This window comes from Puntigrus tetrazona, chromosome 2 (genome assembly GCF_018831695.1).
Source record: "Puntigrus tetrazona isolate hp1 chromosome 2, ASM1883169v1, whole genome shotgun sequence".
NCBI classification, from domain to species: domain Eukaryota; kingdom Metazoa; phylum Chordata; class Actinopteri; order Cypriniformes; family Cyprinidae; genus Puntigrus; species Puntigrus tetrazona.
The window spans coordinates 18,697,920-18,719,581 of NC_056700.1; the positions used below are offsets into that span (position 1 = coordinate 18,697,920).

General features: G+C 39.6%; 3 protein-coding genes across 7 annotated transcripts in view; all 3 read left to right on the forward strand.

Annotated features, from left to right (window-relative positions):
* Positions 1 to 21,662, forward strand: part of clstn2a (calsyntenin 2a) — a 1,097,509-nt gene that overhangs the window by 486,542 nt on the left and 589,305 nt on the right. The gene's annotated exons all lie outside the window — the stretch shown is intronic.
* Positions 405 to 12,158, forward strand: LOC122362074 (GRAM domain-containing protein 2B). Of its 4 annotated transcripts, none has more exons than XM_043263349.1 (13): positions 405 to 677; positions 2,636 to 2,758; positions 2,830 to 2,887; positions 2,970 to 3,042; positions 5,810 to 5,928; positions 7,082 to 7,180; positions 7,988 to 8,059; positions 8,211 to 8,264; positions 8,356 to 8,410; positions 8,492 to 8,548; positions 9,524 to 9,623; positions 10,684 to 10,791; positions 11,701 to 11,828. In XM_043263349.1, exons 1-13 carry the CDS (start codon positions 565 to 567, stop codon positions 11,747 to 11,749), a joined length of 1,080 nt encoding a protein of 359 aa, XP_043119284.1. In that variant the 5' UTR covers positions 405 to 564; the 3' UTR covers positions 11,750 to 11,828. The 4 variants fall into 4 exon arrangements, with proteins under 4 accessions (XP_043119284.1, XP_043119275.1, XP_043119302.1 ...); XM_043263340.1 differs by having other exon boundaries at positions 406 to 677; positions 8,489 to 8,548; XM_043263367.1 differs by having other exon boundaries at positions 408 to 677; positions 8,489 to 8,548; positions 11,821 to 12,158.
* On the forward strand, positions 12,404 to 20,654 carry sugp1 (SURP and G patch domain containing 1). Of its 2 annotated transcripts, none has more exons than XM_043263196.1 (14): positions 12,404 to 12,587; positions 13,455 to 13,647; positions 13,733 to 13,866; positions 14,153 to 14,389; positions 15,806 to 15,929; positions 16,002 to 16,090; positions 17,231 to 17,354; positions 17,452 to 17,708; positions 18,017 to 18,123; positions 18,727 to 18,904; positions 19,011 to 19,117; positions 19,413 to 19,558; positions 19,769 to 19,898; positions 20,055 to 20,654. In XM_043263196.1, the coding sequence occupies exons 1-14, from the start codon at positions 12,419 to 12,421 to the stop codon at positions 20,079 to 20,081; spliced, it is 2,022 nt and encodes a 673-aa protein (XP_043119131.1). In that variant the 5' UTR covers positions 12,404 to 12,418; the 3' UTR covers positions 20,082 to 20,654. The 2 variants fall into 2 exon arrangements, with proteins under 2 accessions (XP_043119131.1, XP_043119136.1); XM_043263201.1 differs by having other exon boundaries at positions 17,243 to 17,354.

Consider the following 21,662-nt stretch of genomic DNA (forward strand, 5'->3'; position numbering starts at 1 on the left):
GTAGTGTGTGTGTTGTTAGGGAGTGTGTGTGTGTGAGTCTGTGTGTAGTGTGTGTGTGACGTGTCTGCGTGCAGTGTGTGTGTGTGTCTGTGTGTGTGTGTGACGTGTCTGCGTGCAGTGTGTGTGTTGTTAGGGAGTGTGTTGTTGAAGCGGTGTGAGATCTGTCGGTGGTGAATCCTGACAGATGTCTGATCAGTGATCTCTGGTGTCTGATAGCATCTGCTCTTCATTCTTGATGAGAGTGTTTTTCTGTAAGTCCTGATGGTGCAGGTACAGCTGATCACATGCTTTTGAAGAACATGCTGGTCTGTGGGCGGGGTCTCACTGGGCCGGTGGGCGGGGTTAATGAACACACAAAGCTTCAGATGCAGAAACACGATCCAGAGTCAGCACCGACAACAACACACTAATAACTGAAGACGCAAGAGTTTATCAATTACTTTTATTAAACATTCTCCAGGATTTGGGCGCAGGCCTGGTAAGGGTTCGGTGGGAGCGGCTGTGGCTGGTAGTGGGCGCGGCTCTGTATCCAGGGGGCGTGGCCACTGCTTTAGTGAGATCTGAATGAAGTATATAACACACAGATCTGCAGAGCACCGCTCAATAAAGTCTGGATCCTGCCCGAGCATGATGGGAAGTAAAAAAACTAACAGGAGGTTCTCTCTGGAGAGCTCAGGGTGAGTGTCTTTTCATTATTGTGAACTAAAACATGTAAAAGCATATATATATTAATTTCTGTTTAATTTTATTCAAAATGTAAAAAATAATTTTTTATGTGTACTGTGTATATTTATTATGTATGTATACTATTTACATGTATATACATTTAAATTCTTATATTTTACTAATAAATATTTCATATATATACATAACATAATTTTCTTATATAGATGCATGTGTATGTATACATAATAAATATGCACAGTATACACACAAATATTATTTCAACAAAAGCTTGTATTTCGTGATTAATTATTCGACAGTACATATTTTTTTACAGTTGGTCTATTTTTGTTTTTTTTCTCATACATTCATCAGACTTTACAGTTTTATTCCTCTCTATATTCTGAAGGTTTGTTCATATATGATTTAAATTGATTTATATGTCATTTTACTCCTAAAAACATAGTAAAAAGTATTTTCTGTCTGTTTGTATGGAGTGATAAAAAGCTAAATAAATGACCCATGATGGTCAGACAGAAACATTTAGACAAATGTATAAATAATCAGGCAATGCAGAGTCAAGGGAAGTTTATCTGTGTGTTATATTTCATGGCTGTGTTTCTCAAAGCACTCAGTCTGTCGGAGCTCATTACCGCGGTAAAAGACCAGGCCTTGGGCTATGCTTCACACCTCACAAATGAACCATTAGATATGATTATTCATATGTCACTTTCACTCACAGCTGCTGATTCAAGGAGCAACATGATTTTGATATGAATAGAGTTGAGTGTGAGGGATTATAATCAGGAGCAGTGGTATAAAACAAAGACGCTCAGGACATTAACAGCATTTCACTAAATTTCACGTTACTTTTGCAACATGTTTGTACGTTTTTTATTATTAAAAAGCATCTGTTGCAGATGATGGATATATTCATAATCTAACAGGTTTCCGGGCTTCTGTAAATAATAGCAGATATTCAGGTAAAATGCATTGTTCTGGTTCATCGGTCCGCGGCTGAAGGAAGCGTGTTAATCAGGTTTAGACCGGATCAGAGCAGAACCAGCTCGTTTAGAACAGCTTCAGACATGCCTGAGGATCTCAGGGAATATCTTCTTTAGTTTCACATGTAAGTTTTATCTCTACTCTAGCTCGTTCTAATCTAGTTCTTAGCCTGACGTGTGTTTGTGAGGTTTGTTCTGTTTCTGACGACTCGTCTGTAAACTTCTGTCAGATTTCTGTGCCATTAGGCTTTTATTCTTATGGACTGATGGATTTATTTAAAGTCTCTGAACTTATTTCAGAAACTACAGCAAAATTCTCTCTCTGCTAAAGTTCGTCTGTTTTCTAGTATCTAAAGGACATTTTGCTAATGAATGCAATTTAATTTTCTTGCCCCATTGGCTGATATTTTTTATTTGCTTTAAGGAATATAATATCTTAAGTCATTTGACCTTTTAAGTAACTTTATCTTGATTTAACTTTATTTAAGAATTCCGGAAAAAAACTTTTTGCAGTTATAAAAATAAAATTAGTTTAATCTGAAGAACCGTTCAGTTGCACAAAAGTTTCTTTGCAAGAAAAGGTAAGAAAGAGATGGTTCTTTAAAGAAGACTGGTTCTTTGTGGAACCAAAAATAGTTATTTTATGGTTTCGCCGTGAAGAAACTTTTATATTTGTATATATTTTATACAAATGCAGAAAAATCTCAAAAAACCTTTTATGGTTTCAAGACATCACATGATCTCTGTGTTTTACTCCTTTTATGAAATGATTAGTGAAATATAATGAAGGGAATTTTCTGGTATTCGCTGGCGGCTGCTGTATGAAGTCACTCCTGTTGTTTCTTCTGAAGGAATGCAGATATCATCTTAAAACATTTGTGAAAGTGTTTTCAGTTTCTGAGATCTCAGACGTTCAGCTCTGTGGTGTTTGTGTGTGTATCTGACTATTGAAGTGTGTTTGAGTGCAGATATCAGCTGGAGACCGAAGCAAAGCCCAAGAACAGCTTGCTGAGAAGATCTTCAGACAGCAGGAGCTTCCAAAATCCAGACGAGAGTCACCTGGAGCTTCTGGAGCACAGCATCTTACACAGGTGAGGCTTCTTTAGCTCAGCCAGACTCACAGAAGAGATGTTTCTCACAGCTTGTGTTTGGTCTCCATCAGATCCATGACCATCGAGGAGGAGGGTCTGGACCAGCCCGATGGATCTGCTGTTCGTAATGTGAGTTGATTCTTCAGATAACTCTTTATGAGTCTTTTCACGTTCACACACACTCATCTTCACCTTCTGTTCTTTTGATCAGAGCTTCAAGACCCACAACAAGACCTTCCACAAACTCTTCCCTGAGATCCCAGAGACCGAGGATCTGGAACACAGTGAGTTGACACTGAAAGATTATCAGATGTGAGATCTTCTTAACATCTTGATAACATCTCCTTGACATCTTAATAACATCTCCTTAACATCTTGATAACATCTCCTTAACATCTTGATAACATCTCCTTAACACCTTGATAACATCTCCTTGACATCTTGATAACATCTCCTTAACATCTTGATAACATCTCCTTAACATCTTGATAACATCTCCTTAACATCTTGATAACATCTCCTTGACATCTTGATAACATCTCCTTAACATCTTAATAACATCTCCTTGACATCTTGATAACATCTCCTTAACATCTCAATAACATCTCCTTAACATCTTGATAACATCTCCTTAACATCTCAATAACATCTCCTTGACATCTTGATAACATCTCCTTAACATCTTGATAACATCTCCTTAACATCTTGATAACATCTCCTTAACATCTTAATAACATCTCCTTAACATCTTGATAACATCTTCTTAATGTCTACTTAACATCTCCTTAACATCTCGATAACATCTACTTAACATTTTGATAACATCTACTTTGCATCTACTTAACATCTTGATAACATCTCCTTAACATCTCGATAACATCTCCTTAACATCTCCTTAACATCTCGATAACATCTCCTTAACATCTTGATAACATCTCCTTAACATCTTGATAACATCTTTTTAATGTCTACTTTGCATCTACTTAACATCTCGATAACATCTCCTTAACATCTCCTTAACATCTCGATAACATCTCCTTAACATCTTGATAACATCTCCTTAACATCTTGATAACATCTTCTTAATGTCTACTTTGCATCTACTTAACATCTCGATAACATCTCCTTAACATCTCCTTAACATCTCGATAACATCTCCTTAACATCTTGATAACATCTCCTTAACATCTTGATAACATCTTCTTAATGTCTACTTTGCATCTACTTAACATCTCGATAACATCTCCTTAACATCTCCTTAACATCTCAATAACATCTTCTTAACGTCTTGATAACATCTCCTTAACAACTTGATAACATCTCCTTAACACCTTGATAACATCTCCTTGACATCTTGATAACATCTCCTTAACATCTTAATAACATCTCCTTGACATCTTGATAACATCTCCTTAACATCTTGATAACATCTCCTTAACATCTTGATAACATCTCCTTAACATCTTAATAACATCTCCTTGACATCTTGATAACATCTCCTTAACATCTTAATAACATCTCCTAACATCTTGATAACATCTTCTTAATGTCTACTTAACATCTCCTTAACATCTCGATAACATCTCCTTAACATCTTGATAACATCTCCTTAACATCTTGATAACATCTCCTTAACATCTTGATAACATCTTCTTAACATCTTCTTAACATCTCCTTAACATCTCGATAACATCTCCTTAACATCTTGATAACATCTCCTTAACATGTCGATAACATCTTCTTAACATCTCCTTAACATCTCGATAACATCTCCTTAACATCTCGATAACATCTTCTTAACATCTCCTTAACATCTCGATAACATCTTCTTAACATCTCCTTAACATCTCGATAACATCTCCTTAACATCTTGATAACATCTTTTTAATGTCTACTTTGCATCTACTTAACATCTCGATAACATCTCCTTAACATCTCCTTAACATCTCGATAACATCTCCTTAACATCTCCTTAACATCTCGATAACATCTCCTTAACATCTCCTTAACATCTCGATAACATCTCCTTAACATCTTGATAACATCTCCTTAACATCTTGATAACATCTTCTTAATGTCTACTTTGCATCTACTTAACATCTCGATAACATCTTCGCAACATCTCTCAGTCTTTAATGAGATAGAGGGTTAATATCATCTTCTGCTTCTCCGAAAAAGCCCTCAGACATCTCAGACATGTCTCTTCTCTAAAGAGATCTCTCTCAGTTTGATTAAAATGTTCTGGCTCAATGTTCTCTCAAAGCAGGAACAGTAATAAAACAAACATTAGCACAAAAACATTACTTACATTTTCATAACAGAAAAAAATTTCCTTGAACATTGATTACAAAACATAGATTATATAGATTATAAAATGTCAGAAATGAGCTGAGATGTTTCTCATAAGTGATCTGAGTTGTTTTATAGCTCTATGTTCTTACTGAACAACAACTACTGACTCATTTGGGTCTGTTTTACTTCCTAATCCGGTCTATTTAGAACTAAACTATCAGATGAGAACAGATCCTGATCTGGATTTAATATGTATGATTGAATAAATGAAATAGTAAAAATATTTCACAATATTACTGGATCAAATAATTGTAGGATTGATTAGGAAGAAGAAAATTCTTTATAAAAGGAACTCTAATCTTTCTAAACTTTTACAGCTTTGACTCGTCCAAATTAAGCATGAAGAGATGATTATTTTCAGGGATATACTATTTAATTCTCAACGCTTGTTTGTGTGCTTGTCTGATTGTTTTTATTATTAGTGTTAGTATTTGTATTTGTTTTACTTGAAAAACCTTAATTAAGTAAAAATCTTACTGTTCAAAAGCTTTTGACTGTAGTTTAAATTTTTTGCACTACTCTACACGCAATTTCAGCTCCATTCTTATTAAGATAAATGAGATTAAATTTTAGTTTTTAATTTTTTTTTATTTGATTATGCTACAAAATTGCAGGCATATAATTTCAAGTTGAATAGGTGTAAAAATCAGTGATACTTGATCTGAAAGTAAAGCAGGTGTTTATTTCTGAAGTGAACAGGTGTTTATGTTTCAGTGCACAGCTGCGGTCTGCAGAAGGAGGTGATTTACCTCGGAAAGATGTACCTGTCCAGTCATCACATCTGCTTCCACTCGTCTGTGCTGCTGAAGGACACCAAGGTGATGATGATGATGATGAAAAACACTTCTGTTCATGAATACAGCTAGAGGACAGTGATCACGAGTGGGGTGTGTGTGAGTGAGTGTGTGTGTGTGAGTGTGTGTGAGTGTGTGAGTGTGTGAGTGTGTGTGTGTGTGTGTGTGTGTGTGTGTCTGTGAGTGTGTGTGTGTGTGAGTGAGTGTGTGTGTGTGTGTGTGTGTGTGTGTGTGTGTGTCTGTGAGTGTGTGTGTGTGTGTGAGTGTGTGTGTGTGTGTGTGTGTGTGTGTGTGTGTCTGTGAGTGTGTGTGTGTGTGTGTGTGTGTGTGTGTGTGTGTGTGTGTGTGTGAGTGAGTGTGTGTGTGTGTGTGTGTGTGTGTGTGTGTGTGTGTGTGTGTGTGAGTGTGTGTGTGTGTGTGTGTGAGTGTGTGTGTGTGAGCGTGTGTGTGTGTGTGAGCGTGTGTGTGTGTGTGTGTGTGTGTGTGTGTGTGAGTGTGTGTGTGTGTGTGTGTGTGTGTGTGTGTGTGTGTGTGTGTGTGTGTGTGTGTGTGTGTGTGTGTGTGTGTGTGTGTGTGTGTGTGTGTGTGTGTGTGTGTGTGTGTGTGTGTGTGTGTGTGTGTGTGTGTGTCTGTGTGTGTGTGTGTGTGTGTGTGTGTGTGTGTCTGTGTGTGTGTGTGTGTGTGTGTGTGTGTGTGTGTGTGAGTGTGTGTGTGTGTGTGTGTGTGTGTGTGTGTGTGTGTGTGTGTGTGTGTGTGTGTGTGTGTGTGTGTGTGTGTGTGTGTGTGTGTGTGTGTGTGTGTGTGTGTGTGTGTGTGTGTGTGTGTGTGTGTGTGTGTGTGTGTGTGTGTGTGTGTGTGTGTGTGTGTGTGTGTGTGTGTGTGTGTGAGTGCGCATTTTTGTGACATATAAGGACACTAATCTGTATAATGACACAGCGACTTTTCAGCACATTACCTCATGTCCCCACTTATTTTAAAACACTTATAAATCATACAGTTTTTGAAAATGTAAAACTGTGAGTAGTTTCCTGTAAGGTGTAGAACAATAACACATACAGTCTGTACAGAATAAATCATTACACCTATGAAGAGTCCCCACTTTTCTTAAAAAACAAACGCGTGTGTGTGTGTGTGTGTGTGTGTGTGTGTGTGTGTGTGTGTGTGTGTGTTTCTGTAGGTGATGATCCACACGTCCAGAGTTCAGAGCATAAAGAAGAAACACACCGCTAAGATCGTTCCCAATGCCATCTCCGTCATCACCACAGACACACACAAGGTATCAATCAATCAGTCAGACGGTGGCCGCAAAATCAAGAAAATTATTTTCTTACTTAGTATTTGTATTAATATTAATATCTGCCGGGTAAGAAAAGTAATGTTAATTAATCAATCAATCAATGCCCTTTTTTGTATAAAGCCTTTAACAACACAGGTTGCATCAAAACACTGAACAGTATAAAGTAGAAGAATACAATGACAGGGATGTATAATGAAGAGAGTGAACAGTTTGTTATTAAATATAGAGACGGTCTCTGGAATCAATTCACTGATAATCTCTAGAAGTTAAGTGTCCTCAACAAAGAAGACAGAGGAACCAGAACCCCATCCATACAGAATGGTTCTGGTGATCTGTCCACGGGGATCATCTAGATGTTCTGGTCTCAGATGAAGGTCATCTCTGGCTGCTGATCCACCATCTGATCTGGATACGATCTGAGAAACAGAAGATAGAAACAGACTAATATTAGCGTGGATGCCATTCTTTTTACGATGTAAAGAGTACATTGTGTTTTATGAGGAGTGTTTCTGGTTCCAGCTGATCTATCCTTTAATGGATTTGAATAGTAAAAGTGTGTTAGTGTGTTATGTGTAGGCTAGGTTAAAAAGATGTGTCTTTAATCTACATTTACACTGACGGAGTGTGTCTGCCTCCTGAACAGAGTTAGGGAGATTGTTCCAGAGTTTTATTGTCTAGAAAATCCGTCTTGGTTTAAGGAAACAATACAAAACCCTAAGTGAGAAATCATTTTTAGCAGTGTGATGTTGAGTAGAGAAGTCAGACATGTCTCTGGTTGTGTTTCAGTATCTGTTCGTGTCGGTCCTGAATCGAGAAGCTTGTTTCAGGCTGCTGCAGTCTCTCTGTCCACAGCTCAAGGTTTCTGCTTCATTTCACTCAAATCCTGCCGTTACAGTAAAAACATCCATGTTTCAATGTTCTGACTCAAAGCAAATCCATAGAAGTCTTACAAATTCAAAAGTCTGAAGCGTGTTTGTGTGTCTAAAGTCAGAGTTGTTGTGTTTTTCAGGTGGAGAGCAGGAAATCCTCAACAGAAAACACTCCTGATATGGAGATGGAAACAGTAAGATCCACTTCAGATCTGTCTCTTCAGTGCTTGTGTCTGTTTTCTTATCTAATAACCCTTGTAACGGAGCGATGGTGTCGTCTGACAGATTTCCAGCCAGTCGAGTCTGGAGGAGAATCACTCGATTCGTTCGTCTCTTCAGCGTGAGTCTGATTCGTTCATGAGTGTTTCAGTGTGTTTCTGTGGATCAAGACCGTAAACGTGTTGTTATTGTGTTTCAGCAGAAGAACGGAGCAGTTTGACGCCTCACGGTGAAGACAGCAGAAAACAACACAACACAGGTGAGCATCTGAAGAAACCCAGACCTCTCCCCGGCGGACAAACGCTGCATTTATTTGATCCAAAGTACAGCAAAACAATACAATCATGAAATATTTTGACTATTTCAAATAACTGCTTTCCATTTGAAATTGTATATATTAAAAAGTGTTTAAAGATGAGTTTCCAGCATCATAACCTCAGTCCACTTCTGGAATCATTCTAATATTAAGGTTTAGTCACACTCACAAAAACACTCACAGACTGAGCTGAGACAGTGCAAAGACTAGTGCAGCTGCTTTTTTCTGCCCAAAAACATTTATTATTATTATTATACTGATGTTATAGGTGAGTAGAATTTTTAATAGGTTTCTTTAAAGAATAAAAATTTCAGAAGAAGAGCATTTTTCTGACACAGAATTATTTTGTAACGTTATAAATGTTTTTATCAGCACTAATGAATCCTCATTAAATAAAAGTAATCATTTCTATCATCATATTAGAATGATTTCTGAAGGATCATTGACACTGAAGACTGGAGTATTCACAGAGAAATCAGCTTCAAGCTGTTTTAAATAGTAAAAATATTTCACAAGTACTGCTTTAACTCTATAAACACAGGCTTGATGAGCAGAAGCATTAAAAAATCTGACCGTTCAAAAGCTTATGATTGTAAGTCATGAAAACACAATTTGTGAATGTTCTCTGAACGTTTGCAGTATTCCATTTTCATCAATGTTGATGTTCACTTTTGTGAATGTTAATGGAACATTTGTTTTCAGAATTTTGCAAACATTATGGAAAGTTAGATTTGTATCGTCTCTGAATGCTGGATGAACATCCGAGTAAATCATTTAAAAACGCTCCATGAATGATGTTTAAATAATGTTTCTTATTAAAGAGCAGATAACTGAACTGTTCAGAACTTGCCAGAAGGTTCATCATGATCGAGAAGTTAAGGCGTGTGTTTTCTGACTTTCACGTCTTCTCCGATCTAGGGGTCTCCTGGGTAACCATGGTAACAGAGAAGGTCAGCTCCGCTCTGTCGTCCAATGAGACGCGGAGCCTGGACAAACTGCTGCTCTTCTACGTGATCCTGTGAGTATGAGACCTCCGTCTGTTCTCTTCAGCTGAATCAGATGAGCTCTGGCTTCTGCTCAAGCTCGTTCACGATCCTGTTTGGCTTAAAACTCGACCTCAGCACATTAAAGTGACTGCAAGACGAAAGCAAATGACATTAGTGAAACACGTGATGAATCGCAGCTGTGTGCTTTTTGAGCTACAGATGCTTTAGGGGACTGAAAAATGAAGTAAAGTGAGATAAAGATGCAGATCTTCTGCAAATATCAGACGTTTGATGAGTTTCAGCAGCTCAGAAACACACTGATGTTCAGAGACACTCGGATCTTGTTTAGAAGAATACTTCAACCAAACATGAACGTGTTCTGACCTCAGTCCATCTGAGTCCATCAGTGTCTCAGTAATGGAAGTGAATGGGTGCCGTCAGAACCAGAGTCTGCTAAAAACATCAGAATAATCCCCAGCGCTCCGGTCCATCAGTGAACATCAGGAGAAGACAGAAGATCAAACTAATTCAGTCCATAATCCAGAATAACTTCCTCCGGTGTCGTCCTTCACATCAGAATCCACAAAACATGAGCTGTTAGTAAACGCTGCTTGATCTGAACAGATTTCTCTCCTGATTCAGAACAGAACACTTTCACTGGAGAAGAGTTATTCTGGATTATGAACTCATATTAGAGTTAAAATCATCTTAATGCTGGATTAGTTTGATCTTCTGTCTTCTCCTGATGTTCACTGATGGACCGGAGCGCTGGGGATTATTCTGATGTTTTTAGCAGACTCTGGTTCTGACGGCACCCATTCACTTCCATTACTGAGCCTGTTAATTCTCAGTCAATTTTTCGTGTTTTCCTGAACTTTCTTTTCAAAGATAGTGATATGTGAGCTGGTATGTGGTTGATCAGGAAGGTGATGGTGATGTTCAGAGGCTGATGGTCACAGATAGAGCTCTGTTCTTCATCCTTCAGTCAGAATCTGATCTGACGGCGTGTTTGAGCGGCACGTGTTCGATCGGGACTGTGATTAAAGCTGAATATATCTGAATATACCCGCTCCTGTGTGATGTGTTGTGCAGCGTGATTCTTCTTCTGCTGTCGTCGGGTTACATCGGTCTGAGGATCGTGGCTCTGGAGCAGCAGCTGAGCAGTCTGGGATCCATGCCGGAGTTCTCCTTGAACAAAGAGTGAGTCTAGATCAGACAGACAGGCTCCTGATACGTGAGACCCTGTAGGCAAATAATTGAAAAAGAAAAAAAAACTATGTGAACGACAGAATACGAGACTTATTTGATTACGTGCATGAGTTATATCAAAGTCTCTTCGGTCTTTGTTTATATTAACCCTATCTCTAACATCACAGGAAGTCCTTCCACAGTATTGCACATATTTAATAACTAAAAATCTCTGTTTCAGATTTAAATAAACTCTCCGTGCACGACTTCTTTATAAACTCTGGGCTTTTTAATCCTGTGATCATTTTTTTCAAACTATTTAATTTAGCTACATTTAAAAAAACAAATGCTGAAAGTTAGTCAACAGAATTTGTTTTCATTTAAATGTAGATAAAATAAATTAATTTCTACCACTTACCTTTAAAAAATTTTATAAATTCAGTGAATCATTTTTTTCGTTAAATAATTTGTCTGATTCATGTGTATTTAATGGGGAGGCTTACAATTCACCCTCAAACATGTAAAAACCTCCAGAACTGGTTGAATTCGTGACCAATGAGAGACGAGTTCCTGCTGTTATCTGTTCAGAAGAACTGATTGTGATGCAGATCGCTGCGCTCTGATTGGCCGGCGTCACATAGCCCCGCCCACACACGTGTTTCGTGCAGAACTGCATTCACAACAAAAACTCAAGTAATCCTGTTATGACCGGGCTTGGGTGTGTTTGACACGCTTTCTTCATTTCTAAACACTAAATATGTTACATCATTGACATTTGCAACCGAACTGAATTGACCTGAATTGTGATACTTTCATATTTTTAAAAGCTGAATTTGGCTGAGATGACCTTTTCATCATTGCTGTAATGTTTAGTAATATGAAGCAGCTTTGAAATGATCTGTTGTCTGTGGTGCTTTCTAGAAATGAAGACGGCTTGATTTCACTGTTGGCCCAAAACAACCCAAGATAGCGTTCCCTTTCCTCAGAGTTCATCTTTGTGTGTCAGGAAAAGCTGAAAGGTGTTTTTCTCTTCTTCCTCAGGAACCGGGAGACATGAAAAGAGCGTTTTATTCTCTTCAGAGACACACAGAACATTAATGCTGGTCAGATGAAGCCTGTGTGAATCAGAGACCTCATAATGATTTATGAATGCTGTATATCACATTCTTCATCTTTCTTTATGTGTGTCAATACTCAGATTATAAACACTGGTGTTTCCGATCTGTCTTCAAGTATTTCTGCTACGAAGCTCTTCCGCGCTTTGTCTGATTACACTATTAGAGATGTTTATAGTGTTTTGTATCATTTTCATGTTTCGTAATTATATGTGAATATTTATTTTGAGCCGTGTGAAAACAATAAAGTATATCTGTGATGAGTGTGTGTGTGTGTGTGTGTGTGTGTGTGAGGATGAGGATGATGTTGAACATCTAAATGATCGGCAGCTTTCAGACAGGACTGATCAGCCTCAGAAGTCTTTGAATCACGTGCAGAAGAAAGCAGCTCAGTTGAAATCTCTTACAAACACCGTCAGATATTCATGATGCATGCGCCCTCCTTCTCATAAACAGAACATTGAACAACAGATTCAGCGGCAGAGATATAAAATATGACCTTTCTGTAAAGTAAATGTCATGTAATGTCAAGTAAATACTCTCAATGTTTGATCGATTGGAGTGGACTGCATGTGGAGGGCGCAGCGCTCGTCGGGGTCAGCAGGGGGCGCTGCGCTCGAGTTCTTCACCCGCTCTTCAAGCCGCCGAAGAAGAAGCCGCTTCACGACAGCGCGATGGAGTCCGGCGAAGCAGGTAAAAGCCCTCAGACGCTCGAATATCTTCACAGACGCCGTGTTCTCTCACACACGGGAGCTCGGTTGGGTGTGTGACACGGGCTGTGGCTCAGTTTGTCGAGAGGATGCTTGTTTGGCTTGTTTTGATCGATTAGCCGCTTCGGTGCTAAACCTCTCAAACCAAAACAAGGCTCGCGGTGTGTTTCACTCGCGCTGCGTCTCGAAATAAACACCATATCATAGATTTATGTTCTGTATTTCAAGCTGAATAATTCTCATATTCCTCTGCAGTTAGTTGCTCTCAGTTCATTTAATTCCGTAAACATGTTATACAATCTTTACCTTAAAGTACTTCTTTAGCAGTAACCTTAATGTAAGCTGATTGTGATTTCAAAATAGAGCTGTAAATATTTCAATAAACCTCATAAAAAAGACATTTAAATCACCCCTCCATGCAGTCTAAGAGAACATGACGCGTAAAAAGTGACTAAATTAGGCTTCATTTTTTAATTTGCGTTGTTGACCGTTTTTTCGTGAGATTCACCGGAGTGTGTGTGTGAGTGTGTGTGTGTGTGTGTGTGTGTGTGTGTGTGTGTGTGTGTGTGTGTGTGTGTGTGTGTGTCTGTGTGAGAGAGTGTGAGTGTGTGTGTGAGAGAGAGTGTGTGTGAGTGTGTGTGTGTGTGTCTGTGTGTGTGTTTGAGTGTGTGTTATTGTGAGGTTGAAATATCAAAATAAACAAATAACTAGTTACTTCATAATTCACGAGTCGCTCGTTAAATCTGTTATTTAGTTTCTGTGAGTCTGTTTAGGGTTAAGGAGGTCGTTCCCTGGATATAAAAACAGTGTTATTCTGTGATGGAATGAAATAAACGTCTGTGTGTTTCAGGTCGCGGCGGCTGGAAGACTCATCAGAAGAGTAAACTGAATGTGATCATGAGACAGGAAGAGCTGATCGCTCAGAAGAAGAGAGAGATCGAGGCCAGACTGAAAGAAAAGGCTCAGCTGAAGCAGAAGCCCATCCAGAACCAGAACCTGAACCAGAACCTGAACCTGGAGCTGGACCAGAACAAACCCAGCAGGTGAAGCATGCCTCGGATCGTCAGTGCAGTACAGCAGACGGGATCTGTGTGTGTTGATCTGTGTGTGTGTGTGTGTGTGTGTTAGTTCTCCTCCCTCAGAAGCGTCTTCTTCATCATCTTCATCGTCATCCTCCTCTTCATCAAACAAGTTTGTGAACGATGGCAGTTTTCTTCAGCAGTTCCTGAAGATGCAGCGAGAGAAATCCAGCTCTGATGAAGGTTTGTGTCTCGCTCTCATTTCTATTTAATATAATTCAACAGAACCTGCATGAGGTAAACATTTTAAGTGAAAACTCTGAAAACAAATGAAAACAGCTGGAAACAACGTTGTGCTTCTCTGATCATGTTATATTTAAATGCTTTTAATTTGTTTAATATTTAAGTATTCAAAATACTATTTTAAAACATTAATAGTAATGGTTAGTATTATTTAATATTATTTATTAAGCTCTGTAAGCTCTGTTGGGATGTGGTGAAGCTCTTGTGCTGATGTCATTTCCTGCAGGGCCGGCCGGCTCCGCCCCCAGCGCTCAGAGTCCGTCCGCGGCCGGCTCTCAGGCTCAGAAGAGGAGCGTTCTGATCGGGAAGCGTCCAGGTCTGGGGCTCAGCAGCATGATCAATCAGTTCAAGAACTACTCTCAGTCCAAGAAGCCGGCTCTGTCCTTGACCCGGCCCAGTGTGTTCAGCTCGCCCGATGATGAAGAGGAGGACGAGGATGACGCTGACTATCTGGAGGTCAAAGGTACCGCACTCTCCACGTTTTGACCAGGGAACGTTCATCCAAAGACCTGTTGACCAGCATTCCTCCTCTGGTTGAGTTAACATGACTAACTAAAGGACTAGTTCACCCGTTCTTCTGTAGAGCACCAAAGGAGACGTTTAGCAGCATGTCCTCGCTGCTCTTTTACAAATGAGGGACGCGGATTGTTATTGATACTATGAAGCTCCAAAAGCACCATAAATATTCGTAACGTCTGTATGATTTGTGTTATTGCCTTCTGAAGTCACACGATGAGCTGTGTGAGGAGCAGACACACGGTTTATGTTCTAAATGCATGTTTATAGATCTTATTCTTAACTGTTTGTTTTTTATGACGTGAAATCCTCATAACTGGATCTCTCTGGCGACATACGCTATATGGACAAAAGTATTGGCACCCTCTTCTTTAGAACAGAAGAAGGAAACACAATTTCTGAATGAATTATTACAATCCATGTATCTCTGCAACGGCGTCTGAAATGACTGCATGCCGTGTGTTTGGTGAGTTTTGGGCTCTTGAAGTCACAGCAAAGTTTCTCCAGACCGGTCAAACATTTCTTTTCCAGCCCTGTCTTATACTTAAGCCATAAAATTAGAAACACGCAATTCTCTAGAATATCATCGTATGCTTAAACATTAAGGTTGGAAATTATGGAAGTTATTGTGGAATAATAATGGAAATGACTAAAATATTCAAAGCTGGGGGTCAAAAAGAGAGCCAATACTTTTTCGATATAGAGTAGCTGCAATGAAAACACACTCTAGTAACGCAATTAATTTAATAAAACATAGAAATATAAAGAAATGTGATCCTGGAGCACAAAAGCAGTCTTAAGATATATATCTAAATATATATCTTTGTAGCAATAAACAATAATACGTTGAATGAGTCAAAATTATTAAATTTTTTTGTGCCAAAAAATCATTGGGATATTAAGTAAAGATCTTATTCTTACCGTAAATGTATAAAAACATTGTTTTTAATTAGTAATGTGCTTTGCTAAGAACTTTTTGAACTATTTTGAACTATTTAAAGGTGATTTTCTCCGTATTTAGATTTTTTTGCTCCCTCAGATTCCAGATTTTCTAATAGATCTGGTTGGATCGTAACAAACCAAACATCAGTGGAAAGATTATTTAATCGTGCATAAATCACAAAATTGACTTTTAGGACTGGTTTTGTTCACAAAAAGTGTTTTCTTCTAAAACGTACTCCATTAATCTGTATTCACCCACAATCCCTTGCGGTGTCTTGTGTTGTTAGTGTGTGATGGGGGTTAGTGTTCAGATCTTGATGCTCCTCTGCTCACTCGCTCATCTGTGATCTCAGATCCCAGGACAGGCATGAGCTGTGTACAGTGTTTGAGTTATGCTGGCGTTCTCATAGCCTGCTTAAAGTTTCCCCCCCAGAGGACGGAGACCTGCGCCTCATCATCGACAAGATGGCCGCGTTTGTCGCCGAAGGCGGTGCTGAGCTGGAGAAGAAGGCCATGGAGGACTACAGAGACGATCCCGTCTTCTCGTGAGTTCTCGTCCGCCGCCGGATGTGTTCTGTGCTGGGTTCAGTGATCAGTCCAGATCTTCTCCTGCGCAGGTTCTTGTTTGAGAAGAGCAGTAAGGAGTTTCTGTACTACAGAAGACGAGTGGCGGAGATCAGGCGAGACGCGTCTCCTCAGACCGATGGTGAGAAACACCTTTGACAAACACAATTCAAACAAAAAAAATAGGAGTAAAATAAATGGCAAGACATCTGACTGAAGTGGTGCATTTCAGACGAGAATCATTATTAGACTCCTTTCTAAGGCTGCGGGATATTAAACCCATTTAGAAATCAGATAAAGCAGGTTGTGAATTCACAAACACTACAATTAAAAATATACAATAACATATCTGTCAGTGAACTCTTCTACTTTATACTGTACAGTGCTTTGATGCAACCTGTGTTGGAAAAAGAGTTATATAAATAAAAATGATCGATTGATTGATTCAAGTATGTGAGATGCAGGTTTGATATATGTGCTTGAATTATTTGTGTGTGTGTGTGTGTGTGTGTGTGTGATCTTTTATCATTTACATGAATGGAGCGGCTCAGGTTAATCATTTATAAATCTCTGAATACATCAATATCTTTATCAATGCCAACCGTTCAAAATAAAAGTTTAAACTCACTCATTTTTATGTGTACTGAATAAATTCCAGCAGCTGTAGGCTTTAGAAGAAATGGCCAAATATATGTAAAAAAAATAAGTGAACATTTAGAATCAAATGAAGTTTGGTCAATATTAAACCTATTAAATGAAAATATATTAATGAAATGTTTTAATGTGTAAATCAGTCACCGGTCTGTCGGCGCCCTCTGCTGGTATTTTAATGTGTATTAGCTCTTTTGTTTGTAATATATTATGAATTTTTGTCAAAATACAGGAGTGTGTGTGTGCATGTGTGTTGGTTTTTGTGGTTTATGGGGACACATTTATGTTTAATGTCAGAGGTATTACAATCTGAAGACACTGCCAACGTCCCCATAATTCAAAAGACTTTGGTGTTTTTTTTTTGTTTTTTTTTTGAGAATCTAAAAATGTGAGTAGTTTCTAGGTGCAGAACAATAACGTGTACAGTCTGAACAGTTTAAAACATTAGACCTATGAAGAGTCCCCATAAACCACAAATACGCACACAGTGTGTGTGTGTGAGAGAGTGTGTGTCCGTCAGACGTCACTGTGCTCTTCCCAAACCCCATCCAGCTCTCTCTCTACTGCAGTACACTCACTCATAATGGAGCTTGTTTAGTTTGAGCTGCTGGTTCTGATAGACTGCTTAAAGTCTCCTCCTCAGTGGACGACAGCACCAGGAAGGTGGCGGAGAAGCTGGCGCGGTTCGTAGCGGACGGCGGCCCGGAGGTGGAGATCATGGCTGCTCAACACAACCGAGACAACCCTGCCTTCAGGTGAGACGCTCTGAGAGAAACCCAATAGAGACAGCTCCGTGATGAACACGCTCGTCTGGAGCAGATGAACAGAAGATGTTTGTGCTCTCTCTCTCAGCTTCCTGTACGACTATCAGAGCGCGGCTCATCGCTTCTATAAGGCTAAAGTAGATGAGTTCCGTCAGACCAAGAGCGGCGGCCAATCACAGCAGACCACTCAGCCCGCCTCACAGGAACACACACACACACACTCCGCCGCCAAGAGGAAGAGGAAGAGCCGCTGGGGAGCTGAGGATGATAAAGTAGAGCTGCCCTCGCCAACACTCATCAGTCCTGCTGCTCCCGCGGCCGGATCCGGCGCTCCTGCACTGACCGGTACACACTCACACTCGTACGCACACACTCACACACACTCACTCGTACGCACTCGCACGCACGCACACACACACACACACACACTCACTCGTACGCACTCGCACGCACACACACACACACACACACACACACTCACTCGTACGCACTCGCTCACACACACACACACTCTCACACACACACACACTCACACACACAGAGCTGCTCCAGCGACCCTATCCAGCACTCTTCTACTGACTGGTACACACACACTAACACTTTTACATCTTTATGCATCATTTGATAACATTTGTGTGTGTGTGTGTGTGTAGATCAGGAGCTGAGCAGTCTGGGGTATAAGAAGGGGAAGCCGGTCGGTCTGGTGGGAGTGACAGAGCTGTCAGATGAACAGAAGAAACAGCTCAAAGAACAACAGGAAGTACGAACACACACACATTACCCATAAACCCTGTGAGATTCTAATAATTGACTCAATATTCTAATCATTTTTTTGCAGAAATAATTATAATTTGACCCGTACAATGTATTTTTGTCTGTTGTTACAAATAAACCTGTGCTCCAGATTTTAAAAAGATATGATTTCCAGGAGATTTAGAGGCAGTTTTATACGTTAAAAGGAAGTTGTTCACCATTTTCACCATTCTCTCATAAAACCATTCAAGTAGATTATATTTACAAAGCACTGTTTTAAATCAGCTTTACATAAAATCACGATGTGAATGTTTATAATATCTTCATGCCTTGTCAGGTTGATCAAATTAGAGCCGGATAATGAGTTCTATTTGTGATGATCTAAACTAATCAAGCAGGTGAGATTAGCTGCAGAGTAATATATCCCTGAAGATCTGTGTAAAAACAGCATGTGTGAGTTAGGCTTGTGATCGGAGGAAATGTTCCCATCCGTTAGTTGATGGGTGCTTTAGCTTCTTTGAGTTTCCCTTTGCTTTTAAATCTTACCTTTTACTTTTAAGTGTCAGTTCAAGATTGTGTGTGTGTGTGTGTGTGTGTGTGTGTGTATCAGATGCAGGAGATGTATGACATGATTATGAAGCACAAGCGGGCGATGCAGGACATGCAGCTCTTGTGGGAGAAGGCCATCAAGAACCACCAGCACGAGTACGACAGCGACGAGGAGCTGGACCCCGAGGACGGAACCTGGGAGCATCGCCTGAGACAGATGGAGATGGAGAAGACCCGAGGTCAGAGGTCACACACTCTCTTGTGTGTTGTGTGAGCTGTTGTGTGACACGCATGTGACGTGTGTGTGTGTGTGTGTGTGTGTGTGTGTGTGTGTGTGTCTCACAGAGTGGGCGGAGCAGCTGACGGAGATGGGCAAAGGGAAGCACTTTATTGGTGACTTCCTGCCTCCGGATGAGCTGGAGAAGTTCATGGAGACGTTTAAAGCTCTGAAGGTGAGGCTGATCACGCCGAGTGACCTGACACCCACAGGACCTGTTTGAAAACAGTTGTTATTTTTTTCTTTTCTGCTAAGTAGTGGTATGACACGTGTCTGTGTGTGTGTGTGTGTGTGTGTGTGTGTGTGTGTGTGTGTGTGTGTGTGTGTGTGTGTGTGTGTGTGTGTGTGTGTGTGTGTGTGTGTGTGTGTGTGTGTGTGTGTGTGTGTGTGTGTGTGTGTGTGTGTGTGTGTGTGTGTGTGTGTGTGTGTGTGTGTGTGTGTGTGTGTGTGTGTGTGTGTCTGACGAGCAGGAGGGCAGAGATCCAGATTACTCTGAGTACAAGGAGTTCAAGCTGACCGTGGAGAATATTGGCTTCAAGATGCTGATGAAGATGGGCTGGAAGGAGGGAGAAGGACTGGGCTCAGATGGACAGGGCATTAAAAACCCAGTCAACAGGTGAACACACACACACACACACACACATTCTCTCACTCACATGCACACTCTCTCACACATACACACACTCACTCTCACTCACACACGTACACTCTCTCGCTCACACACTCTCACTCTATCTCTCTCACACATGTGCACACTCTCTCACCTAATTTTGTGTGTGTGTGTGTGTGTGTGTGTGTGTGTGTGTGTGTGTGTGTGTGTGTGTAGGGGCAGCACAGCGGTGGACGGAGCAGGTTTTGGAGTGGACAGACCGGCTGAGCTGTCGAAGAGTGATGATGAGTATGATGCGTTCAGGAAGAGGATGATGCTGGCGTATCGCTTCAGACCCAATCCTCTGGTGAGCCTCTCACACTCTCATTACCCATCAGCCACCTCGTGTGTGTTTGCAGCTTCATGAACCAGATGTTCTGAGCAGCAGAGTATTATTTGTGTGATCAGATCTAGAGCAGCCTGTAATTATAGTAATTAACACATGTCTTTTGTTTCTGCACAGAACAATCCCAGAAGACCGTACTACTGAACACCACAGCTTCTCTTCTGGACACACTCTTCTTTGTTATGGTTTTGTCTGTTTTTTCCCCTTCATAACAAATTGAATTATGATGTGCTTTATTTTAGAAATTAGATTTTTTTTTTTTCCACACGAGTTGATTTTAATGAGCCCTCACAGATTTGAGCCCTTCACACATTTCTTTTTCTTTAAATCTGCTGATTTATTACATTCAGAACCATAAAAGCCCTGCTATAGTGAGCTGCTTGATATAATGTAAACATCAGTGTAAGTTTTATGTGTGTTTTACCTGTTGATGAGCACAGAAACGCTTTCAGTGGTGTTCGGCTCGGTTCAGTCCTGATTAAACTCATCCAGTCGTCTGTCACTGACTCTGTGATCAATTAAAGTCTGTGAGGGGAATAATCACCTTCAGTTTTTCTGGTGTTTAAGTGGTTTGGGTTTTTAGGAACGACACTATAATTTAATTTAGGATACATTTGAAGCATTTCTTTACTTTTAAGTTACTTGTACATTGTCCTGTAAAGTGATGATGAAGTTTTTAAAGTACAGATGTTCCGTGGAGTAAAAACATGTAAAGTAGTTTTTGAAACCGAGTGAAGTGTTTCATTGCTGCTAGAAGAGGCACACAAGAACAACTGACTCATGTATAAATGGTATAATACAGTGCATTAAGACTACAAAAAAAATTCTGTTTAGTTTTAAGTGATATTTAAATGACTTCTGCCAATTCAAGAAAAATGTGCTTTTTAAGTTTATTTAATGGTGTAATTTAATTAGTTTCTTTTTTTATTGTATTTTTGTCATTTGTAAGTGACTCTTTTATATAAGTGATCATTTATTTAACTAATCCTTTATTGGGAAGATTAAATGGACAAAGCCAGCACGTTTTTATTTGCTCCACATGGAGCTGTGACATGTATGGATCTGTATCTTGTTTTAATGAATAGTTCTGTATTTAATTTTGTAAAACGTTCAGAAAAGGCGAGCATCCTCAGAGTTGCCAACAGTTTTTCAGGTAAAGTTGCTAAAAGCAGGCCGCTTTGTGGCTTAAAAAAAACGTTGCTGCTAAATGGCGCCGTGACGTCATTCCGCGATGACGTCATTGTGTGACCAAGTCGCAAAATTGCGTCATTTTGTAGAATAAACACTGAAATTACTCGAATATCGAATGCAATTTGAAAGGTTTTTTCGTAAAAATACACATATTATTTGTAATAGCAACATAAAAACATTGTTTTGAAAATATACGCATTCTTGAGCAATTACATTTTATGAATTTTCTAGATAGTTAGTAAAACTGCACATCATTAACTATTATAGTTTCAGGCAGTGTACTGCAACTAAAATGCTACATTCCTAGGGAAGTCTAATTTTCTGTATTTTTTACCTGCATTTTAAATAACACATTGAATTTAGATTTTATTATTTCAGTCACTTTTCAGTAGTTGTTAAAAGTACATACATTTTAAAAACGGCTAAATGTGTCGCTTTACGTGCTTCTGAAAAACAAGTTTGAAAAGTTCTAGCAAGAAAGCTGCTAAACCTCAGCTACCAACCATGACCTCAGAAGACTACAGAGGGTAGTCA